Raw genomic sequence first — 24,678 nt, forward strand, 5'->3', positions numbered from 1 at the left:
TTCTCACGTGTTATCTCTCTCTTTTTTTTTTTGTCTGCATTTGTGCTCGAGAGTGACAATTTAGTAAATCCACTCACCGTTTTTTTGTTTTCGTCTGTGTCGGGGTGGGATCAAGGAAGAGATGTTATTTGACATGTTAGGTTTTCAGGATGATGAAGAGTTCATTACATTTTGAGACTCATCCGGCTGCAGAATCTGGGTCACTCTTTTGTTTTTTTTTAAAGGTCAATTCTGAAACGTTGCCAATATCGTGAAAAAGTCAACAAACATGAAAAATAGTGAAGCGCAAGGCAGTTTCGCGGTGTTGAAATCATGCAATCTAATCTGCATCCTATAATCCAGGGAAATTTTAATATATATTTGGGGCGATGGGTTCATGCTGCCTCCAATATGAAGATGGGATCACGCAGAGTCAGGCATGAAGAGATTCTCGGCATCATCACCATGGTGACGCTAACATAAATCAGCTGAAAGCATCTCCTGAGACCCTGAGGAATATTTTTTCACGCTATGCGTTGCCATTTTATTGTCTGGGAAAAAAAGATACGTTACGAACGATCACAATCTTCAAATACCATCCTGGTTCTAAATTTGATCTAAATGAACATTTTAAACAACACATGCATCAGTCTGGCTGCTGAGGATGTGATGAGGTCCCTGCGGAAGATCAACCCCCGCAAGGCTGCAGGCCCAGACAACGTCCCGGGCCGGGTTCTGAGGGACTGTGCCGATCAGCTGTTTGAGGTGTTGACCGACATCTTCAACACCTCATTGTCCCAGGGCTCAGTGCCGACGTGTCTGAAGACAGCCACCATCATCCCTGTCCCCAAGACCTCCACCGTTTCATGCCTGAACGACTATCGGCCGGTTGCTCTGACTCCGATAGTCATGAAGTGCTTTGAGCGGCTGGTGATGGGGCACATTAAGGAGAGCGTCGATGACAGCGTGGACCCCCATCAGTATGCGTACCGGAGGAACCGCTCCACCGACGATGCAATCGCTTCCGTGGTTCACAAGGCCCTGAGTCACCTGGAGACCAGAGACGCTTATGCCAGGCTGCTGTTTCTGGACTTCAGCTCGGCATTTAACACCATCATCCCGCAGACTCTGGTCAACAAACTGGTGACACTGGGACTGAGCCCATCGATGTGCAACTGGGTCCTGGACTTCCTGACAAACAGGCCGCAGACCGTGAGAATCCGCAACATCTCCTCCGCCCCCATCATCCTCAACACCGGCTCCCCTCAAGGATGCGTTCTGAGCCCTCTGCTGTTCACGCTGCTGACGTATGACTGCAAAGCCAAGTACCCGAGCAGTCATATCGTCAAGTTCGCAGACGACACAGCAGTGGTGGGACGCATCCTCAACAACGACGAGTCGGTGTACATGCAGGAGGTGGAACATCTGGTGCAGTGGTGCAGAGATAATAACCTCTGCATCAATGTGAAGAAAACGAAGGAGATGTTTGTGGATTACAGGAAAGGAGGCTACACCCCCCCTCCCCTCTACATCGGAGGAGCGGCTGTCGAGGTGGTCCAGAGCATCAGGTACCTGGGCGTGCACATCGCCAGCGACCTAACATGGAGGACTAACTCAGCCGCCTTAGTGAAGAAGGCCCACCAGCGCCTCTACTTTCTGAGGAGGCTGAGGCGAGCAGGTATGGGCTCCCCTGTCCTGTCGTCCTTCTACAGGTGTGCGGTGGAGAGTGTCCTCTCATCCTGCATCACGGTGTGGTACGGCAACTGCTCTGCTGCAGACAGGAAGGCCCTGCAGCGGGTGGTAAAATCGGCCCAAAGGACTTCGGAGAGCAGCCTACCCACCGTGAGTGACATTTACAGCAGGAGGTGCAGGAAAAAGGCAACCTGCATCATGAAGGACCCCACCCACCCTGCACACGGACTATTTTCCCCCCTCCCATCTGGGAGGAGGCTGCGCAGCATCAGGGCCAGAACCACCAGGTTCAAAAACAGTTTCTTCCCTGATGCTGTGAGAGTTGTGAACAGTGGATAACTCGGAGGCCAAATGCACTGCTTCCGTGTTGGACCCTACCGGGGATCGTGCAATCACTTTTGTCACTTTGTCACTTTGTGTATATATTTAGTTTAAGTTGAATGAATGTGTGTTGTGTGCCTCGAGCTGGGACCTGAGTGCTGTTTTTCGTTCGTGCATGAGAGTGTATGAATGACAATAAACATTTCTTGATTCTTGATTCTTGATTCTTTACAGTGTGCTTCCTTACATGGGACCGGAAGGCTGGCTTTAGACCCTGTGATGTGCAAAGAGGCATTATTCGACAGATGTTTTAATCCAAGATGACAGTGCCATCTCATGAAGTCTCAGCAGTGGCAAAAAAAAAAAAAAAAAGGCCACCGTGGCAAACCCGGGCCATGCACCTATCTGATAGCGAGTCTAGCAAGCAGGTGGCAAAGAAGCATCATCTTAATCAACCTGACAGGTGCCATGCATGCTTTAGTGCAACCATTCATCCTGGTCTCGGTGTGGATTTTTCCATGGGCTTGTGTAAAATGGTCTTTTTAATCCCTTTCCCTGCTGCTGGAGGAGTTCACCATCAATCTGGCAGCATCCCCCCCCCCCCGTTTTCTAATCTGAAACACCATTCATCCTCCATCTACACATGTGACCTCCTTTGCTCTGGAAACTTATACTCTAAACAGCATCAGATGCAGGATTTGTGTGCCATGGGTCACTCCAGATGCACGAGCGATGACAAAGCGGGCACTTTGCTGCACGTTGTGGTGGACCATACCACAAACCTCAAATTCTCGTAAAAAAAATCTTGGTTTTGAAATCGTCGAGTAATGAAGGGGTCGTTTGCATAGTAATTAATCCATTCATCCATTCGCTGTAGGAAACTTCAAATGCTTTTTCAAGATAGGAAGACTCGTCAAGTCTCTCGATGAGATGGTGACCTAGAAAAACACATTGGCTTGGAATCAGTCGGGGTGCGTGTGTGTGTGTGTGTGTGTGTGTGCGTCCCAGATGTGTTCGGTTCGGTCGTGCTGATTCTTGTTTAGAGTTTTCGCCACATCTGTTCACTGTGTCTTATTCTCACAATCAAAACGCCCAATGATAACAAACACAAAGCGCTGCACAGACACACACACACACACACGTCTCCGAAGAACAACCTGCGAGGCGCAGTCAGGATGGAAGAAACAAAAGAAAGAATCCTGCAGAGCAAGCAACACCGGTGGGAATGCATTCTGTGTTTTCGTGACGAGCGTGCACGGTTCCACCCGTTACGTCTTCTGTACACAGATATTTCACGAGGTAAACAATTTCAAGAGTCAGGCCTTGAACTTGAGTTTGTGACAAAGCCAATGTGAGTAATCGGCGAAGCCTCCAGAAGATGGGGGTATTGATTTTGTGACAGGCCAGGATGTAGCGGCACCTTCAGAACACGATACAACTCGGTGAAGCCTCTGTGACCAGGTCTGGAGTGTAAACTGGAGAGCGCAGATTAAAATCTGATCGCGCCGTATAGCAGCGTCAGCAGAAGATGAAATAAACACAGCATTTAATTTACAATACATTCGAGGGATTACGTCCCAGCAATCATTCTTGGAGAGATGGAAGATGGGATTTAGTGACGTCTTCATGTTTACACCCCCCTTGGCATTTCTCAGGATAAAGGTGATAACAACATGAAGGAAATTTCAATCTCTCTGCTGGAACAGCTGTGATTATGGTGCAATTGTTGGGGGTAGAATTGAGGGTAACATAACAACCAATGGCCCGACTGAAAAATTGCAAAGTTATATAAAAAAAAAAAAACTAATAAAATACTTGAAAATACAGATATTAATGAAAAATAAACTACATTATTTTATTATATATATATGATCGTAAATTAACTTAATATTGAAGGTAACTAAAACATTCAGATCAAGTTAAATTAACCGATTAAAATAAAGATAAAAATACACAACAAATAAACAAACAAATAACAGCTAGACGACGCTCAGCAGGGAACTGTCTTTAATTCTTATGGATTTAAGTTATGAGTGAAATTCTGTCCAACATTCATCCATTACTGTAATGAAGCTGCACATTGAAAACGAGAAGCACAGGCCATTCTCCTTGAAGCTTTTTGAACAGGTCTGCTTTACTTTTTTCTTTTCCTCTACCATCTGTCGATTACTCTATCTGTGTGGATCAATATTTCCATCCATTCATCCATCTTCCATCCATTCATCCATCTCCCGTCTGCCTATACACAATTTATGTCTCTTCCTTCTCTTCTTTCTTGTTAGGATAAAAAAAAGGACAATGTCTGAAGTTGCTCCTTGTCGAGTCATTCCCTTCTCAGGTCAATATCAGCAGCTTTAGGTTTCTTTATTGATCCTTTCCTGTAAAATGATGAGTTTTAGGATTAACGCGATGGACTTTATAGAGTTTGTCTAAATCTCATCTAACAGTGCGGTGAAGTTTTCACTCGCCAGAAGACGATAATGCTGACGTTGCCTATAATTGCCATTTATGGGACTTTCATTTGTTGTGCAAATAAAGGTTTAAAAAAAGTTATACTGATGGAGAAGTCATGAGATCTCTGGGGGGTAGAATGTATTTTTGTTTAAGCCATGAAGACAATCAAGGAGATGAGATATTTCACATAATAAGCAAAACAAAAAGTGTGACAGGATCAAAGTTTAGAGGAATTCTGCCTGTCATTTCAGGTAATCTGGGACACCTGAAGTGGTGTGTTTACTTCCAGCCCACGATGTGTTAATAGGTTGAACATGTATGTCATGGTTGCCTTGGAATATGATGTTTGCAGATGACATTGTGGTCTGCAGTGAGAGTAGGAAGGAGGTAGAGGATCATTTAGAGAAGTGGAGGTCTGCTCTATAGAAAAGAGAGGACTGAAGGTGCGCAGGAGTAAAACAGAGGGCACGTGTGTAAATGAGAAGGTCCCAGGGGGGACAGCGAGGTCACAAGGAATGGACGTAAAGAAGGTAGAGGACTTCAAGTACCTCGGGTCAACATTGCAGAGTGATGGAGAGAATGTGGAAAGGATAGGATTAGAAATGAGAGAATAAGAGGGACAGTGAAGGTTAGACGTTTTGGAGATACGATTAGAAAAAAAGCATGGTTTGATTTTGTTTTTTTTCTACTTCCTGAAACATTCCAGTATACTTTTTTTTTTTTAATTAAGAGGGACTGTTCTGCATTGGCAGAGGCATCCTGTCTCCTGAGTGCCGTCCTAATTTTTTTTTTTTTTTTTTTTCTTTTTATGCCGATTTTGGCTCTTGGCACGTGCAAAGTAAGGGGAGTTAAACATTTCTAATCTACGTCCACGAATAAAACAAAATGCAGATCTTCAAAAAAGAAGTGCCTCGTGCATAGAAGACTGATGGGTGGGTGTCTTTCTCCATGCAGCAGCACCACAGACCATTCAGATCCGGACCCACTATGTGGAGAATTGATTGTCTTGTCAAGCGGTTCCAGTGGGAGACCTTTATTTATCAGGAAGCTGTGTTCCCATGGACCTGGCAGAGTCGCAGTCGGTGTGAAGGTCAACAAGAGAGTCATATTTTAATCAAAGCCCAAGGAGCCAAAAATAAAAACTCCCCTAGTGGGCTCCACACTGCGACGCACCGAGATGTCAAAATGCTCTGCACACACGCGTATTAATTATCGCTCATATGTTGTTGCTGGACAAAATTGGCAGTTGGACAAGTCTTAAGATGGCAATGACTTTAGAGGCAACAAAAGTGTCGCAATGCACCTGGAGATTGAGCCCTGTCCAAAACCCACAGCGGAATCACCTGTTACGACTGCAGCAGCAGAATAGATGTGTGTGTGTGTGTGTGTGTGTGTGTCCCTCTGCGTTTCACATGTTTGCGCCTTCCTAATCACGTTTGGAATACTTTGCTGATCATTTTTCTTTACTACCTCGGGCAGAAGCTGTGCAGGCTCTTCATTCATAGTCAAATTGTTCATTTAAAAACAAACAAGCACACAAGTGCGTAAAGCAAAACACGGCAAAACACGATCGCCTCGTCTGACTTCAATCTGAGCTGAAGTTTGACAGTTTTAGGCAGGACAGTTCCATCTGGTTTTCCACAGGATCGCTGCTTTGTAAATAAATCCCAGGTAGGGATTATCCCACCTGATCCCGGAGGCGTCTTGTAATAACACGCTGTCTGTCATCCTGGACAAGCCGGATTAACTGGTACTATGGGTATTCACATTTTAACAGCCACGGAGAAATATTTTACATTTAGCGCTATTAAATTTGCCTGAAACTGTCATCTTAAATCACTTTACACATGCAAATGTTCATTTTCATTAAGCGCCATAAAACATGGAATATTTCAAAGTGCTTGACTTCCTCCAGAACAAGAAACTTGATGCATTGATCTCCTGCTGGGTCCAAAATTATCCCTCATATGACATTAAAACTGTAAAATTAAACCGCTTTGTAGTTGGATCTGTGTTTCATTCGATAACTGATGACCTTCCCGCCTGACAGAACTACAGCTACCATTCATCACACACACACACACACACACACACACACACACATCAACCTTCACTGCTAACACACACCAACAGAGCAAATCCTCCGACATGTGTATCGCTCAAACGCAGCAGGGGGCCCCCCGAAACCCAATGCCCGATGCTGATTGTGTCTCCCTGCATAGCTTACAACAAACTGAAGGCAAACTGTGATCGCAGCTCACGTCAAGATGAAAGCTATTGATAGCAGACAGGTGTGCTTTGATGTAGATTACACGTCTAATCTCTGAATGCAGCCTGGGGCCTGTCAGCGGTGGTCTTTGGCTCTATCATACCCTCTGCTGGTGGGTTTACTCTCCAGCCACAGCACTGCAGAGCTGGAACTCTTCAGTAATACCCCCCCCCACTCCACCCACCTCTCATCGTGTTGGAAGAAAATGAGACACGGCTCTATCCTGCCCCCCACCACCTGGTGCACGATGGTGCACTTGTGGTTATTCCAGTGGAAGACAAGGAATTATATTTGCATCGATGTCTCTGAATTCGGAAGGATGCATGGAAGTTGGGCATATTTTTGCCCCCCCCCCCCCGCTCTATGTAAATCGTGGCCCTTCTGACTCCAAGCATCCTACATCTGCCCCTGCCTCATGACCAATGTGACCCATGTGGTGAATAAATTCTCACAATGGCTTCATTCTCTTCACGTCGGATTCAATCTGAAAGGAGGCGTTTGTGTGATTTGAGCTTGTCTGAGCACCAGTGAATCTGTTATGATACGACGTAACGATGTTTGACCCCCCCCCCCCCAAACCAAATCCAGAATTCCCTTGAGCATACAGATGTTATGTTCGGAGGGGAAGGGGTGGCTTTTTGCGGTACACGTGACGTGTTTCGCCACCGTAGACGCTGCCTCTTTGGATAATCTGGGCTTTGTTCTGAAGCAGACTTTTCCCACGGCCACCATCTGCTTCTGATGACATTTTCCCTGCGAGACATTTCGTCTCTTTGTTTGCTCCAGATGTTTGCGATTGCCTGTCATTCTTAAATAAACGCCATGTCTCTGGGGTTCGCCGTCCAACACGAGGAGTTTCCTGGAACATCAGATGTGTGTGGACAATGGTTAAGGTCGCTTCCTGCTGAGGAATGTCATTCCCAGACATGGCTCTAAATACGGGATTAAATCTGGAAAAAGTCATATCCTCATATCTATTTAATCCTGGCAGTGCCAAATATAATCCCATTTAAAATGTTAAGCACTCATTGAATCCAGACTTCTTGTAACACTATGATCAATTGTTTGATTACGCGCTATGCGGTGACGTCACCGTGATGACGTTTTTTGAATTGCATCTGCCTCAAACGATGTCATTATTATTATTAAACAGACTCCCAGAATCCGGTGTCTTTAGAAGTTTATGAGTTCTTGACCCAAACAAATTTAATTAATCAGATTATGATCCAAATCTGTCGGGATTTTACGCCTACATTTATACATTTCCTGCAGATTTACGCACAGCTCTGCAGGAGCGGGCGGAGTCGCTGTTCCTCTTGGCATCAGCAGAGGGAAACGTTGGACTCTTTTCCTCTCCGCTTCAGACAATAAAAACAAGGCGAAGCCCGCACAGAGACGGCAGGATCTCGGTTCAAGGCCCGGCATCCGACCAATGCGCGCGGCGTGAAACGTCCCCCCCCCCCCCCGCAGAAATATGGATATATGGCCGCCGAGCTAGAGATGTAGCTGCAAGGATGCCAACCGACCACATCTCTCGTTTGCTCCTCTTCGTGTGGATCTGCGCGGTTTGGGAGGCGCTGGGCAGATCTCTTCCAGATCAAGGCGCATTTGGTAAGCTTCGCCATACGGGAGGCGCAGCAGCGCGCAAAGACAAAGATGGGAGTGGTTGTGGTTTTTAGTGCTTTTGTCGACAAGCCGTCGATCCTCGCACCTCTGCGCGCCGGTAGGACGCCGGCGTGCAGAGGTGCGAATCTCAGGGGCGCGCTTCTGGTGTTATCCGCTTTATAATATGACTTTTGATGCGGTGGATGTATTTGTATCCATGGGGGGGGGGGGGGGTTCTCAGAGAGGGCCACGCTCGTGTCCGTGTGCTCGGATTTCTCACCAGGCCTTTTACACCCTGAACCTTCTCTTTTAGAATTAGCGTGCGTGTTTTTTTTTATGAGATTAGATTGACCTCAGGTCCACAAGACGCAACAGTCGCTCCAAGTAACGCGCACATTTGTGTATTCAAAAATCCCCAAAAATGCAAATGATGGAAAATCAACAACACACACACAGGAAAAGCAGCCATTGTTTATATTATGGTGTGCATTCTGAAGGACATTATTATGTAACGGCGTTGCATTGTGCATGCTTTATTATATGGTGGATGATCTCAGACTGAGGTGGATTTTTTTTAGACTTCTCCAGTGTATTTTGTAGGTACTGTAGTACAATAATGATGCACCATTTTCTTTTTTTAATTTTGTGTTGTTGTTGTTGTTAAATATATATATATATATTCCATTACTTTGAAGGTTAACAATTTACATTCTGCAAGATGAGCACCACCGTTTTCCTTTTGGTATCATGTGCTGTTTGATTGCAAGACGTATTATCTTTAATAAAATACTCTTAAAACATAGTATTTTTTTTCATATAAGAAACTGGATGAATTCATTTTAAAGGACACCAATCGGTTACTTTTAATATAATAATTGATGCACATTTCCAGCCCTCAGAATGTTTGCACTGAGTTGAAGGAGGTTTTTACTCGAGCCCTTCAAGAGAGTGAAAATTCCCAGACCCTCGATGTGACACTGTAACACAATGTCTGTGTCAGTGGAGCTGCTTAAAGCTACAGATGGAGGAAATCCTCTCTGCACACACAAGGGAGCTTTTATTGAACCGGTTGTGAAAATGGCTGACTGCATTTTGCAGTGGAAATGGGAGCACACACACACACGTGCTTATTATTATCCAAAAGTATCCATTAGTGAGGCTGCTGCTGTCACTGAGAAGTTGGGGTTTGCCATTAGAAGGTTTTAGAGCTGAGTGAAGAAGCAACAACAACAAGCCAGCCAGCTTTTGGAGAGTCAGCTTCGTATCCATGGAAACATCCCCAGGCATGACCCACATCCACGGCGTCAAAAGGGGCAAGATGAGAAACAAAATGTTCTGTGGGGGAGGGGGGGTGGAAAAACACTGTGTCGTGCGTTTGCAATGAAGCGTCATCATTGTAAAAAAAAAAAAAAAAAAATTCCATCACAGCCACCGGAAATGATTCATCCACGTCCAAAGTTCACACTCCAGCTCGGTAGTCGGTACATCTACAGCTACGATTGATGCCGATTCACGTTCAGCAGCCGATCGACTAACTAATCAATGAATCAGTTCAACTTCATGGAAAGTCCCAGACCCAGTTACCTGCTTTGTGCTTTACAGAGGTCCAAATCAAAATCCAGGTGTTTGACAACAGCGACCTGTCGCCGCTGGCAGGCGCTGAGGTGGAAGTGCACGGCAATCAGACCATCTTGGCGTCCGGCAGGGCCGGCGGCGATGGCGTCCTGAGGGTCAGCTTCCAGTACCGCACAGGAACATGGGTCATCATCACAGCCTCCAAAGAAGACTACGTCACCAACTCTGTCCCCTGGCACTCCACGCGCATCCCTCGTAAGTCGCAGGGGCAGAAAGACGTGGCACGCGGCTAATCCCCGCATGATGTGTCAAAACGTGTCTCAGTCACTATAGGTGGCGTTTAAATGTCCACGGTGCAGAAGCGCTGTCTCACTGTCTCGCCGCGGCACCTTTTGTCTTTTCTTTAGTGTATGCAGCCGTCAGCCTCTACCTCCTCGTCCAGAGGCCGGGGACACTTATTCTCTATGACGACGTCCTGCAGGTTCTGTCCGGATCGCCAGGTAAGGAGAATAATTTCGCCCGTGTGAGGAATGCAGTTTGACACAGTCGTCTCCACCTATTCCTCTGACCTCTCTCTTCAACATGTAGACGACCTTGTTCCTATTTCCTGCTGCTATCACCATAGCAACAACAGCCGCTCTTTGTTATTTATATCTACAGCTGAGTTGAAGCTACCTCTAATGCACGAAAGACACCAGATTATTTATGAGATTGAGATTCGGCATTGCATGACGCGGGCGGGGGGGCGGGGCTGTTTCTGTGCAGGCGCTCGTAACCAGCCGCTGGTGCAGCTCCAGAGGAAGTCCTTTCAGCCGCAATCCAACCCCAACTACACGGCGCTGTCTGCCACGCTGACCACAGCCAGGACTCGGTATGAGATTGGCGGTTTCCCATTTCTCCTGGGACAAGAGAGCAACGGCACAGGTCGGCGTTTCTGGCGGATATCAGTGTGAGGAGATACAACACAGCAATCAAACTGGAAACCTGATTTTTGTTTCTTGTTGTTCTTCTTCTTCTTCTTCAGGTGGAGAAACGGGGTGGACAGACTTGACCGCTTTGGCCGTGGTTAGCATTCAGCTCTTTGACGAAGATGGCAGTGCGATCCACATCTCAGATCCAATCCACGTCTCTGTGCCGCTACCGTCCGACACCCGCAACAGCATGGCCACAAGTGTTCCTGCTTGGCTGTATCAGCCCAAGACGGGTAAGTTCTAATGTAATCAGAGTGGACAAAGCCTCCTGTGATTTCTATAATTCTAACTCTATATTAAAAGTGTCAAAAATCACACGCAATGACCGTAAGAAACATTTCTCTAGGACTTTGGGCGAGGAATGGGACGGGCTACATTAAGAAGGAGGGCCAAGAGTTTGTCTGGAACGTTGTGGTTCCTCAGATGGGATACTGGTTAGCTGCCTTCCCTTCATCTTCAGGTAATGTAGCTCATCCAATGCTTGGTTGTTAATGTGGTTTTTCTTCGGTTGCAGCCGTTTGCGTCGTTGGAGTTTGACGTTCTGGTCAGATCTAAAGTGTTTGTGGAAAAGAAGTGAAGTTTAAGAGTGATTTTAAACCCCCTACCCCCTGTGTTTTGTCTTGCAGGATTGGGTTTGTCTCATCCAGGACTGAGGGACATCACCACCTACCACACCCTGTTCCTGCTCGCCATCCTGGGCTCGTTGGCACTTCTGGTGCTCATCTTGCTCTGTGTGCTGCTCTACTACTGCAGGTTTGTGGAGCTTGAGGGCCGGTTTCAGTTTTAGATATCTAAAAGTAAAAAAATTACCCCCCCATTTCTAACTTTCACTGTGTGCTAACCTTTTAGGCGCAAGTGTTTAAAACCCCGTCGACAGCAAGGGAAACCCCACACGTCCAATCTGAACGGTGCTAAGAGAGACCAGGGTACTTCCACATCGCGCCTAAATCTAATCTGTGGAGGCCATGCGGATCCTGGCCCATCTAATGACAAAGCTGACATGTCCCCCTCTCGAGACTACCAAAGTTCAAGGGAGGACTTGACCAAGCATGTCCCAGCTCATATGTTGCGTCATGCAAAGGGAAAAAATGCATCAGGCCCACAACGAGGTGAGAGCTTCCCCATGAAGGTCACGCGCGCCACAGAGACCAACAACCTGGACAACCCTTTGCTGCACGACGACTACAGCCGGAGCTACAGCCCTCTGGAAGGAAAAGAGTCTGAGTATCATCGACACCACAATGCCAACGACAATCGGGGATACTCCTCTGACCCCCCGTCTCCGCCTCGCTTCCAAGGCTACGTGCCCAGCCAGTCTGACAAACCTCCTGAATATTCAGCGGCAGCTGCAGATAATCTTGCCAGACCAACTTCCCTCAACACCCAGCCAGGTCAGATCATCTTCTGCAGCTCCATTGACCAAATGAAGGAGAACATGTACCGGAGCATGGTGCCAACTCTGGTCATCCCCGCCCACTATATGCGCTTGCCCACTGAGTTTACGGGTAAAGATGGCAAGGACCAAAAAGACCAAGACAAAGACGGCGCCCCGATGGGAGGAGGCCAGCAACATCATCTCCATCACTCCCAGAAACAAGGCCAACAGCCGCAAGGCGGATCTCAAGGCGACGATTCTGAGGATCCAAGCTGGGCGTCTGACTCCTCCGGTGGGCCTATGACCATCCCTGTGCTCTTCAATGACTCCACCATGGCTCAGATGAATGGGGAGCTGCAGGCTCTGACTGAGAAGAAGCTACTGGAGCTGGGTGTTAAGCAAAACCCAAGGGCGTGGTTCATCTCTCTGGATGGACGGGCAAATGCTCATGTACGCCACTCCTACATAGATGCTGGGAATGACCTCAGCTGTGGAGGTGCCGGTGGATTCTTAGGTGGTTTGAGCTGCACTGCCCGCGATGTGAACCTTGAGCCGCCTCTGGAAGCCCATGAACGCAAGTCTGCAGGCAACCGGAAGGGAAAAGATGAGCGCTGGGGATCAGGAGGACGAAAGGGTCCCGGCGCGAGCAGTGGTGGGAAGCATTACTCAAAGCTGGCCTACCCTGACCACAGCGAGCCCAGCAGCAGCGAAGGACGCCCCGTCTCACCAGAGGAGAACTCCCTCACCCCTCTTCTCGATGAAGGCCCGTCCTCCCGAGGATCCACCGTCACCAGAAGAGGGCGCAGCCGAGTAAGCAGCAGCCGCAGCAGCAACAGCGAGAACCGCCGCGACTCCATGACCAGCCCCGAGGATGATCCCGATGACAAAGACGAGAACAAGAAGAGCCCCTGGCAGAAGATTGAAGACAGGCCTCTGATGGTCTTCCATCCCAGGAAATGAACTTCTTGAACTTCCTGAACACTTTTACAATCTTTTGGACAGGGAACTGTCCCACATCAAAGATGGGTGATGTTTTTCCACCGAGCTCCATCCTAAAAAAGCACAGCCGCGCTTCACTGGTCCATCTTCGGGGCGTTGTCTCGCCTTTGCGTTATTGTTGAGGCGCACGTTCCCTTCCTGATCACTCTTGCCGTCTCTCACTGCCAGCTATTCTTACTGGTTTCCACTGAGATGATCTCTCGCGTCCTGAAACCTGTCCAGTCGCTTGAGAATTCTGTCACCCATCACATCAATTTTCTATCGCCCTGAGCCATTGCATAGACTGACTGTGGAAATAGCCATTTTATAGAGCAGAATATAACAATAAAGCACTTACTAATAATTTGCTGATTGATACCCACCTTGTATTTGGAAGAGTATGACCTTTCTACGAGAATGATGGATGTTTGTTGAGCTAGACTTCACCTGTGGGCACAAAGGTCGGTATTAAGGGTAGAGAATGTGCTCCATTGTTTCCTCGAGAACGTATCTGCCCGAACCTGCTATGAGGATGTGTTTGATAGGAACGAGCTTCTTGAATATGTAAGTTTTATTGAGCCCTTGTAAATGGATAATGCAATCTCATCCAACGTGCCACTTGCATTTAGCTCCTTCAGGGTTGCCCTTGACTTCCTCTCGCTCCTGTTAATGTGTTCTTTATATTCAGACCCTTTTAAGCGTTCATCTTTAAGTCTTTCTGTCACGCTTTCTGCTATCGATGTGTCACACTGATCTGAACATCTGCCAAAATTTCGTATTTTCTTTTGTTGAGGAAAGGTTCCGTCGTGTAAATAGATTCCCAGAGATTGGAAATTTCATGTTAAACATTTGCATGCACACAGTCCGAATGTAAGAAGGCACCAAAACCTCCTAGCGATTCTTTGAACTCCTGCATAGACAACCCCTAAATGCCAAGAACGGGATGTAAGGCTAAAGAAGAAGCGTTGCTTTACCTGAAGACTTGACTCTTTACTACTTTACTAAGATCTACCGGGGTCGTTCGTAGACAGGATCTGTGTCATTTCCCTCCTGTAAGTGCCTTCTTTCACTCCTTTCACACACGACTGAGTGATGGGCATACATTTCTCTTTTTTGAGTGAAGCCACCGAATCTAAGCTGTCCTAATAAGACAGGCACTTGTAAACGTCGCACTCGTGGTAAGAACACGCTTCACTCGGGAGCATGCCTGTGAGGGCCAACAGCTTTTTTTGTGGCTTTTAGGTCCTTGGATATTTTCATTTCTCGTATCTACCCTCTTTTTCACCAAACCTGTAAATGGTATGAGTATTAATGAGATTTTATGTGTATACGATGTGCATGTTACATGTAGACTAGGGTGTTTCTAATTGAACCTTTTTTTGTTTGTTTATTTTTTTATGATCTTTGCTGTTTGGCACAAAATGTGATGCACTGGCACATTGACTTGTGTTGCCAAACAAGCGTGGTTGCACGACACTGACTTTCCCTTATTCCAGAGCTAACAAAATTCACTTCCGGTCATAAATGTTTACAATAACATACTGACCAACATGCTCACGCTGTTACTAGCATCGTCACTGCCTGGATGCGTCTGCAAACGCAAACATGACTTTTTTTTTTTGCAGATTTGTTAAACTTCACCAGTTTAGAAAACTTGAAGGAATTTTTTTTTTATCATCAGCTGAGGGTGAAGTGGATATTCTGAAGCCTGTACATACGTCATGCTGATTCGTTGGTCCTTTTCACCATTTGCTTGCTTTGTATAAGCCTATAGCCATAGCCTAGAGTACAAACCGCAAATGTGATGTAATTCAAAGTCTGAAGAATTGTGAAGAACCGTGCAACGATTCCTTCTGGCCTGTCACGTCCTCCGCTGTAAATGTACATTATCTTTGGACCAGGTGAGGAAATTATTATGAGATGTGCAATTGTGGCTTTCCTGCTTATTTTTCTTTTTTCTACATGAGAAAATTGTACTTTTGAGTAGATTTTGTGACCTTGTGTTTGGATTGAAAGTATTCAGCTACAGCTGATTTACACAAGAACCGAACACTTGAGGGAACGCACTAATGCTGGTCAAATGCTTTGTTGGATTTTTTGATAGTACACATAAGGGTCAGGAGGTTTGAACTGTAGGCCTTCATCCTGTGCCGTAAGTCATTTCCTTCATGGTCAGTTGTTTGTAAACTGTAAATCAATTCTTTATGTACACAATAAAGTAGAAATAAATTTGTTTCCATGGTCAATAAGCGTCTCTGACTTAATTTGGATGGTGGCTGAAGTTACTAAAAAAAATAGTAAAACTGAAGATATATACAACATGACATTTAAGAAAAGTATTAAACAGCAGAACCAGATCGACTGTAAATGGATGAATTCAGAGCTAAATGAGAACGTAAGCCTTTACCGGTGCATGTCACAAAGACCTAAACAATAAGGAATCGGTTTCCATGTTAGGTCAAATCAGAATCCTGCGAAAATAATTGTAAAAAAAAAGGGGCACATCAGTGATTAAAATAAACAAACTATTATTGATCCTGGAAACCTATTCCCATGCAGTATTTGAAATAATTAGTAGTTTAGTAGTTATCAATAAAATTTTCCACAATGGTGGATATTGATCTACTTCTCCTCTACATTATAATACATATCTGTATTTCAATCTCTTAAATCTAGATTATGATCAGATTATGATTTACATGCAACTGTGACAGTGAATGGAAAAAAAAAACTGCATAATCTGGAGCCTAGCTGCATTTGTGTGTTTAAAATTTTACAAACACTTCCTTGGCCTGAAATCCACCCCGTCTCAAAATGTCATCAAAATGTGTTCTCAAACAGAGTTAGAGACTTAGCTATTAAAGTTGATTCTTATTTCATACCTCAAAAAAGGTGCAATTTAAATATAAATTTAAATATTTTTTTAAATAATTAACTGAATTTATATTCTATATTTTGTAAAATATTTTATGGGTAAAAGAAGAGGATCAAGGTCACAAGATAAATTATTTTTACAATTCAAAGAAGTCTGTAAAAACGTTTCATGGACCGAATCCACTTCCGCAATGTGCTCTCGCGATAACTGCAGCTTACTATTTCTTTAAAACGCTGATCGCAGTCACGTGTCGGTGTGTCATGTGACCAGTGAAGCGTTATTGAGAAGTGCGTGCAGGTTTCGCTATTTAAAGCAGTAAATTGTCGGGAAAATACTACATATATGTGACAACTTGGACTAATTACACTAAAAGTACCTGGTAAGGGAAATACTTCTATTTAGCTACTTAGTTTAAACATGTCCGCGAAAAGTAATTTAAATTGGCTAGCTCTATTGTTAGCCACGTAGCTATTTAAGCTAACTTGTTTCATTTCAGTCAACACTTTAATTAAGAAAGCCACTCTCTTGCTCGCTTCTCATTTTCACCCCCAGAAATTTGTTCCGTCTCGCGTCATGTTTTCTTGTGTTCACATACGTTATATTTATTAGAATTATGATTAATGACATTTAATTACTTTTGTTGTTGTTATGTTGTCGTCATTTTCAGGATACAACGGGACTATGCCGCACGGTGCCTTTTGTTGATACCTTCCTCGTTCCAAGTCTTTTAGTCATGGTAATGTTGATTGTGTGAAGATGTTTTTAACATGCCTGACATTCACTCAGCATCAATAAAAAAAAAGAAAACCAACCTCAGAAGCTCATAAATCTTGGCCTTTGTATCCACCAAGGCGCCCTAGCCCCATTATAACTGTTTACAATAGTTGTCAGTAGAGCTAAACCAGTTTAGCTGGTGTAACAAAAATGATTCATCGTTACACACTGTAGACTTTCTCTACTTTTGATCTATTGAATATTGCAGTAAATTAAATGTTTTTGAGCTGGTGTTGAGCCCTAAAGACATTTGAAGACATCGCCTCGACCTCCCTTTAGAAACTTGAGTTGTTGTTGCATAACTGATCACTTTGATCATTAAACCTATTTTGAAATGGACACTTCTAAGATAATATCAGCTCTTGCAGTAGTTATCTTTACTGTAGGCATTTGATGGCTATTATTTCCGACATTAAATGCCTAAAATGTGGGTGCTATACAAGGACAAAAGGGACATGGACTTTCACAAACGGCAAGGATTTCAGTCTGTTTAGTGATGAAATCCATGTTATCATTTGGAATGTTTGCTGAACCCACCCTCTGTTACCTTTGATAACATTCTCCACTGTGATGTATGAGGCTTTGTCTCAATCTCTAAATAAAACAAATCAAGATCTTTCCATACGGTCAGATGAGATTGTGTTTTACCAACAATCCTCTTCTCTCCTCTTTTTTTCTTGCAGACTCTACATATGGGAGTTCTGCTCCTAGCTCTGCTGGGATTGAGCACAGCGCTGGTTTGTCCTGATGGAGGCATGTGTGAGGACCGAAGCACCTGCTGCAAGAACACTGTTGGAGAGTTTGGGTGTTGTCCACTGCCAAATGTAAGTTATCATTCACTTGAGTCAAGTGATTTGCGTGGCATTCGAACCTTAGAGTACAAGGGCCCTGTAAAAAATCAAAAAGCATCAGTGGAAGAAGCATACTCTTAGGTCTGCTGAAGGAAGAAAGCTGTTTTTTTTCCCCCTTCCTCTTTGTGTTGGGTTTCGTAAAGTTTGAGTAGCTGTAATTCATTAGAAATCTTTTTTTCTTTCCCCTGAAAATTTGCTGATAGGCTGAGTGTTGTTCAGACCACCTACACTGCTGCTACGAAGGGACAGTTTGTGACCTCGTCCATTACGAGTGTCTCAATCAGACTGTTTCCCTTCCCTGGCGAAGAAGACTTCCTACCAAACAGTCCCAGCTTATCCCTCATGTAAGTTCATTGTTGTCTTTCGATGTTATTTCAGGTTTTTCTCCTCATGGCAGGTACTCCTGGCCACAATTTGTTTCCTCCACCCCATCATGTAGACATAAACAATTAACTGAGGGTTGTAGTTATCAAATCCACTAAGTTGTGTTGTTCCATTATGTGTTTCACTATTTCACCAAAGAGGACAAGCCCATGGCATTTATTTTTGTTCTACCTTTGCTGTTTAATATCCCTTTATTTCAGAGCCACTGTCAGGATAATACAGACACAGATTAAATATGCCACCATGAAAGTGTCAAAATCATCAATATCACTTTTGTCATTACCAATTAATCTTTTGATACAAACTGATTTTAAAAACTACATTTCTTTCCATATGAATAACCTTTTTTTTTCCACACTAATGACCGATCTAATCATCGCTGCCACTGAGGGTGTTTTGTGTGCTGCTGTCATTGGTATGCATGGACTGCCGTGTGCGATGGTTCCAGTCCAAGGAGAGCGTGAAGGCAGTCCTTTGTCCGGACCAGGAGTCCGAGTGTCCAGATGAGACCACTTGCTGCCAGCTTCCCGACGGCTCCTGGGGCTGCTGTCCGTTACCGAAGGTGATGCAGTAAAGAAATCATCCCATAAGAACATGTTACAGTTTGGGACACGTCCTGTGTTAGTTAGAGGTTCCAGGATGACTTTCCTGACTTGCTAATTTCATAAAATTTTCAAGAACATTTTTGTTACACCTGTACTGTTTTGTTTTTATTATTACCTGCAGGAAATGTAGTCATTGAAGACTATTTCTGACTGTCTGAATTGATCTTCTCCCCTACAGGGTATTTGTTGTGAAGATAAGCTCCACTGTTGTCCGGAGGGATCAAAGTGCGATATTAGTCACTCAAAATGCGTGTCTCCCTCACTGCAGTCCATCCCCATGCTGGAGAAGCTGCCTCCCAGAAGGAGGGGGAATTCCTCATGTAAATTATAATACAGTTATGCTAAATGTTTTCTTGAAAAGTTATTTGTTTAAAAAAAAAAAAACCCACAACATTTTAATTGTCAAATATGTTTTTTGTTTCTTTATTAAAGTGTGTTTACTTTATACGCTGATGACGCTGTGCTAATAATGAGACCGTTGTTATGTTTTCGTGTTCCTGCAGCTTCTACAGTGACAGCGGTGTCTTGTCCCGGTGGACAAAGCAGCTGCCCAGACAGTTTTACGTGCTGCCTGCTGAAGAGCGGAGAGTACGGCTGCTGCCCTTACCCAGAGGTGCGTACGGCTGCAAATTTAATTAATTTAATTATCCTCTGGTGCGCCTTCTGAAATGTGAGAGTTTCCTTTCCTTCTCAATTATGGATTTGATCATTTCACAATATATATTTTCACAAATTGTGAAAATATATATTGTGTGTGAATGGTTGTCTGTCTTTGTGTCGACCATGTGCAGGCCATATGCTGCAGCGATCTCATCCACTGTTGCCCTGGCAACACAATATGCGACCTCGAGCACGGCGTCTGCAGGGCTGCGGAGGTGCGTCTGCCACTGCTGAAGACGCTTTCCGCCGCGCCCGAAGACGGTACGCGGTTCGTTAGTGTAAAGCAGCGTTGTAAAGATCAATCATGGGATGGGATTTATTTCTTTGTTTTTCTTGTTCTGTCAGTTATGTGTCCAGACAAAACAACATCTTGTCCCGATCAGACCACATGCTGTCCAATATCTGAAGGCGCATACGGCTGCTGTCCAATGCCTGATGTAAAGTATAAAGTATATATGTATAAAAAATCTCAACTCAAACCTGCATAATCCACTTTGGTCTGAATCGATAGTCTTCATCCCGTCTGGTTGATGAAAGAGAAGAGTCAAATAAAACTGGTGTTTTCTTGTCTCTGCTGGAGTAACACGGACATTAAGATACTCGCCTCTCCTCTTTTAGGCTGTCTGTTGTTTGGACTTCGTCCACTGCTGTCCTGCAGGAACAAAGTGTGACTTGTCTCACAGCACATGTGTGTCCTCCACCCGGGAAGAGGCCAACGAGGCCGCCAAGATCCCTGCTGCTGCCACAGAGATGGTTGCAGCACAGAGAGGTCGGGCAGCATGGAGTTATCGGCGATCTGGGTCCCGGAGGGGAGGAGACGGAGTTACATTTCTTTATTATTTATGACGAAACCTTTTAGTTTTGCTTCTTAAATGTCCAACAATTAAGCTTAGCTGTCATTAGCTCCTCGCGTACCTACCTCTGTTAGCTTTCAGGTTTACTTTGTGGCAAATGAAGGTGCTGGATTTTAGCAGGGAAGAACTACTAATGGATTAAATAATCTGCCGAGGACATTTAGACAAAACCTTTCCTACGTATGCGCCCGTAATATTTTTTCCTATTTTTCTTTTCAGTGTTTTCTGTTCACTGCAATGAATCGGTGGTCTGTGCCGACGGAAACACCTGCTGTGAATTGTCGGGGGGAGAATGGGCCTGTTGTCCGCTACCAAAGGTACCGACGCACTGATCTGTCCAGCTGTGTGGAAGTAACTGGCAGCTAATGATTCACCCGAGTGCAGGAAACATGAGTGGGTTGTGTGTACGGAGGAGGATGTGTTCCTGTACAAATGTTACATTTTGGTTTCAGTTGTGAAAAAAGACGCGTCTGTTTCCCTTCCCTTGCAGGCCGTGTGTTGTGAGGACCGCCTGCACTGCTGTCCACATGGGACCATTTGTAACCTGGAGGCCTCTACGTGTGACGATCCCACGGGCAACGCCGTGATACCCTGGTTTACCAAAACGCCCGCCGTCCCTTTACCGACCGATGGCAGCAAATGTGACGAATCTACTTCCTGCCCTGGGAACTCCACCTGCTGTAAATCAGCAAGCGGGCAGTGGGTCTGCTGTCCTCTGCCTCGGGTAACGCAACACCGAAACAAAATGATGGCTTCCGAAGATAAGGCACTTTAAACAAGTCTTTATGTTCCTGCCAGGCTGTGTGCTGTGACGATCAGGTCCACTGCTGCCGTCACGGGACAATCTGCAACCTGGCGTCTGGAACCTGCGATGACCCGCCGGGTCTCCTACCGTCCCTCCTGTGGGTGTCGAAGGTGTCTGCTGTGACCTCAGCGGTGCAGAACGGCAAATGTGACGAGCAGACCATGTGTCTACGAGGAACCACCTGCTGCAGAAAAGAGTCTGGGCTGTGGGCCTGCTGTCCTTTACCTGAGGTCAGTGTCAGTGGCTTATTGAAGGAGTCCGGCACAGAATGCAAGTTCCAAGGAAAACCAAATACCTTCATGCATTTGCTGGACATTTTCATTCACTGCAGCTAGAAGTTTATTGTATTTGTCTAGTTTTTGAGAGAAAAAGGAAGAAGAGGAGGAATGGACAAACGTTTTGTCGAGGTGAACAAGAGATTAACAACTATGTTGGAATGTATCTGGTTCTTTGATTAAATATCAGAACTACCAGATGCCCTTGAGCACAAAAACTGAAAGAGAGAAGTTAAATTCCGAGAAGCATTTCAGTTCCATCCAATAAAAACATAAAAGTCACAACTAATGATGAATTGAAACTAAAATTACGCTTTATTACTGCGTCATTACAACTTCATCCTCGCAGAAATGCATCCGATCCGGCTAATTAAAATGACTCCATGCTGTTGTGGTGCCTAATTCAGATTTAGGTGTGTGACTCTTTCACAAGTTGGATTAATTTGTGCTGTCTAAAAAAAGCAGCACAAATCTGACGTGAAGATGCCAGACGGCGGCGCGAGTCATCGTTTATTCACACTTGCAAAGGGCAGCTGTGATCAATGGTTCTTATTTACAGGAAGCTGTAAAACCAAGACGTATTGTCGAGGACATGATTTACCTTTCTGAGACGCTTTAACTTATTGGTGTCATAAAATGAGAAACACAAAAGAAGCGCAGGGAACAGTTTGGGTGTCTCTCACTTTCCAGGCCGTGTGCTGTAACGATCACGAGCACTGCTGCCCTGATGGCTACAAATGCAACGTGGCTGAACAGACCTGCGACAAGCCCGCTGTGCTCAGCCTGCCCTGGCTGCCGCAGCTCCCGGCCCTGAGCGTCCCGACCGGACCCAGCGCGGCGACGGACATTAAATGTGACGGCCAGACCAGCTGCCCATCAGGAACAACCTGCTGTAAGCTGCAGACGGGAAAGTGGGGCTGCTGCCCTTTAGATAAGGTTTGTACACTCCATGTAGCATCTTTTTTATGAAAGCAAAATCTTGCAAAGTGCAATCCAAACAGGAGACCCCCCCCCCCCCGTCCCCCCCTCCACGGCGTTCAGGGATTCCTCTTATTAAAGCCGCTCGCTTCTGTCTTTTCAGGCGGTTTGCTGTGCAGATCGCGCTCACTGCTGCCCTCAGGGCTACGTCTGCAACATGCAGAGTACGACGTGCGAGAAGAAGCACGGCGTGTCCATTCACACCCTCCTCCAGAGCAAAGTAGTACAGTCCAAGCCCCCGGACGGCAAAGGGGACGCATCTGTACCATGTGACGGCACGGGGGGGTTTTACTGCCCCGAGCGAGACACGTGCTGCAAGATCTCAGCCTCGGCGTGGGCCTGCTGCCCCTCACCGGGGGTGCGTGCTGAATATGTTGTACTAAAACACTAGAATGAATCTCCAGAGCGACTTCATCTAACGGCGTCTTCTTCCTCCGGCAGGCCGTCTGCTGCTCAGACTCCAAGCGCTGCTGTCCTGCAGGACACTCCTGCGACCTGCAGTCTGGAGGTTGTACTTTGCAGAGCCGGTTGACCTGGGACACCTTTTTCAGGAGACAGAGAGAAAGACTTTAAATAGTTGCCTTGATGTTAAAAACCGAGCGCAGGGGGGGTTTTCCTCTCAAAACGTAGCTCGTCGTCGCGCCCGCTTCTTTTGAAATGAGAATGACGAAGATACAACAATGAGAAGTAAAGGAAGCATTACAATTACGGATTTGCAGTGTGTTTCTTCACAAATAATATCGACTTTTTTCTTATTAAAATATATTAAATAATCAAGATGGAATATCCATCTCTTCATGACGTTTTTAAACTTTATTCCTGCTTCTGAATTGTGGAACAAAGTTCTCCGACGCGTTGGTCAGTGTGATATTAACTTCAGGAGGTGTAGCCCCCCCGCCCCCCATGGAGAAGTCCACGCACACTTCCGTTGGCCTTCCATCTCCAATTTCCCCCTCCCTCACCATCACCTCCTTTTTCCTCGTTGTCAGAAAGTTGCTATGACGACCCCGGTAAATAGAAGATGGCTGAGAGGAGACGCAGCTGTGGAGGGGTCGTGTCCCACTTTACTGGCAGCCTGGCAGGGGAGTGTTGCCGGGCTGCTGCAGCAGCTTTCCTTCATCATCTGCCCCCTACTGGTCGCAAACAGACATGGCGGCTCTCCTGCTTCAGCTGCAAACAAAAGCCAACCCATGCTGGTTCTTCTGGGATTGAGGTCAGATGTGTCCGGTGAACATTTAATAGTGTTTCGTTAGAAAATAACATTATCTAGCCATTCCAAAGCTGCATTCATTTATATTAATTTACTATAATAGTTTAATTGATAGCTTCTGACAAAGTGTCACAACTTTAATGAGGTTTTTTTCACGTCTATGTAGAGCAGACTCTTCTTACCAACAGCACAGAGGAAAAAAAGTGGTAAAAGCCCCACTGACGTCACGTGGGAGTAAATTCCCTCCTCAGCCTCACTATTGGTTGGTCACTGATCCCTTTCACATGTTGCCGGGGAGAGGGACCCTCCACCCTAAATCACACGCACGGACCTATTCTACACTCCCTTCTCTGGTATTCCCACAGGAATGCAGAGATTTCGTTCTGTGGGACAACAAATGTGTCGTTGGACAGGAAGATGAGCTGACGGATTGAGCAGCTGTAAAGTCCTCAGATCTGTTATTTTTCATATAAGTGTGTTTTTTTTTAGTTTATTATTATTGTGGTTAAAAACTTCAGAACAAGGAGGAAAAAGGTGTAACTGTTCTTTAATTAAATACAATAAAATAAATCATTGTTCTCCTTATTAATCAAGAATCTTTATGAAGATGGACTTGGAGTTCATAAAAAGAAAGAAGGCTAAGAGCTACAATAAAGATCTGTAAGTTTAATTTGAGCGCAACTTTAAATGCAGGATTTGAACAGGCTACAGCTGTACACTGGGGTATTTCTGAGTACTTCATCTGCTGTGTAATTATACTTCTATGGTGTTAATTCTGTAGGAAACATCTGGGGCAGGACCCAAATATCAGTGTGGGCAACTACACTGAAAGCATCCAGAGTTTTTGGAGGCGACTGTGTGTGGGTGGGGGGTCGGAGGCACTGAGGTGTAAGAACTCATAATTCACAGCCAATCACAGAACCCTACGGTTGGGGGGGGGCAGAAAGCCGGTTAGGTTACCCTTGGACACCCATGACACAGTGCAAACAGTGACGAGGGGAGTCAGGAAACTTTAGTTCACTTTCTTCAAGACCACTGGAGCGACTTCACCTGAACTCAACAAGACACGAGCAGCTGATCGTCCATCTCAGGTAAACTGTGGTCCGTTGGTGCCAGAGTGTCACCTTGCTGGAACTTTACGCCGTCAGCCCGGGGTTGTTTCACTGGAGCGGTTCCCTGTCTCGTGCA

At 45.4% G+C, this 24,678-nt stretch overlaps 2 protein-coding genes across 2 annotated transcripts; both read left to right on the forward strand.

The window, feature by feature from the left end:
* The first annotated feature begins 8,223 nt into the window (after positions 1–8,223).
* LOC137910255 (protein FAM171A2) lies at positions 8,224–13,201 on the forward strand. The gene is made up of 8 exons (XM_068754696.1): positions 8,224–8,326; positions 9,923–10,150; positions 10,303–10,395; positions 10,661–10,819; positions 10,920–11,099; positions 11,213–11,326; positions 11,493–11,619; positions 11,716–13,201. Exons 1-8 carry the CDS (start codon positions 8,230–8,232, stop codon positions 13,199–13,201), a joined length of 2,484 nt encoding a protein of 827 aa, XP_068610797.1. The 5' UTR covers positions 8,224–8,229.
* A 3,161-nt stretch (positions 13,202–16,362) lies between these two features.
* Positions 16,363–22,988, forward strand: grnb (granulin b). Its single transcript, XM_068754397.1, is given in 17 exon segments — positions 16,363–16,473; positions 16,762–16,830; positions 17,552–17,692; positions 17,923–18,063; positions 18,552–18,665; positions 18,887–19,028; positions 19,212–19,321; positions 19,500–19,629; positions 19,714–19,805; positions 19,987–20,137; positions 20,442–20,539; positions 20,713–20,946; positions 21,021–21,257; positions 21,993–22,238; positions 22,384–22,638; positions 22,722–22,832; positions 22,834–22,988. Coding segments are annotated over 16 exon segments (2,229 nt in total). The 5' UTR covers positions 16,363–16,473; positions 16,762–16,827; the 3' UTR covers positions 22,858–22,988.
* Positions 22,989–24,678: the final 1,690 nt, after the last annotated feature.

The sequence above is a fragment of the Brachionichthys hirsutus genome, chromosome 21 (genome assembly GCF_040956055.1).
Source record: "Brachionichthys hirsutus isolate HB-005 chromosome 21, CSIRO-AGI_Bhir_v1, whole genome shotgun sequence".
NCBI lineage: Eukaryota > Metazoa > Chordata > Actinopteri > Lophiiformes > Brachionichthyidae > Brachionichthys > Brachionichthys hirsutus.

Bases quoted from the DNA above. Each gene is read 5' to 3' on its own strand.
- LOC137910255 (XM_068754696.1), top strand. From the start codon at position 8,230: ATGCCAACCGACCACATCTCTCGTTTGCTCCTCTTCGTGTGGATCTGC. The intron at 10,396-10,660 runs GTAAGGAGAATA...GTTTCTGTGCAG, and splicing joins GGTTCTGTCCGGATCGCCAG to GCGCTCGTAACCAGCCGCTG. The intron at 10,820-10,919 runs GTCGGCGTTTCT...CTTCTTCTTCAG, and splicing joins ACAAGAGAGCAACGGCACAG to GTGGAGAAACGGGGTGGACA.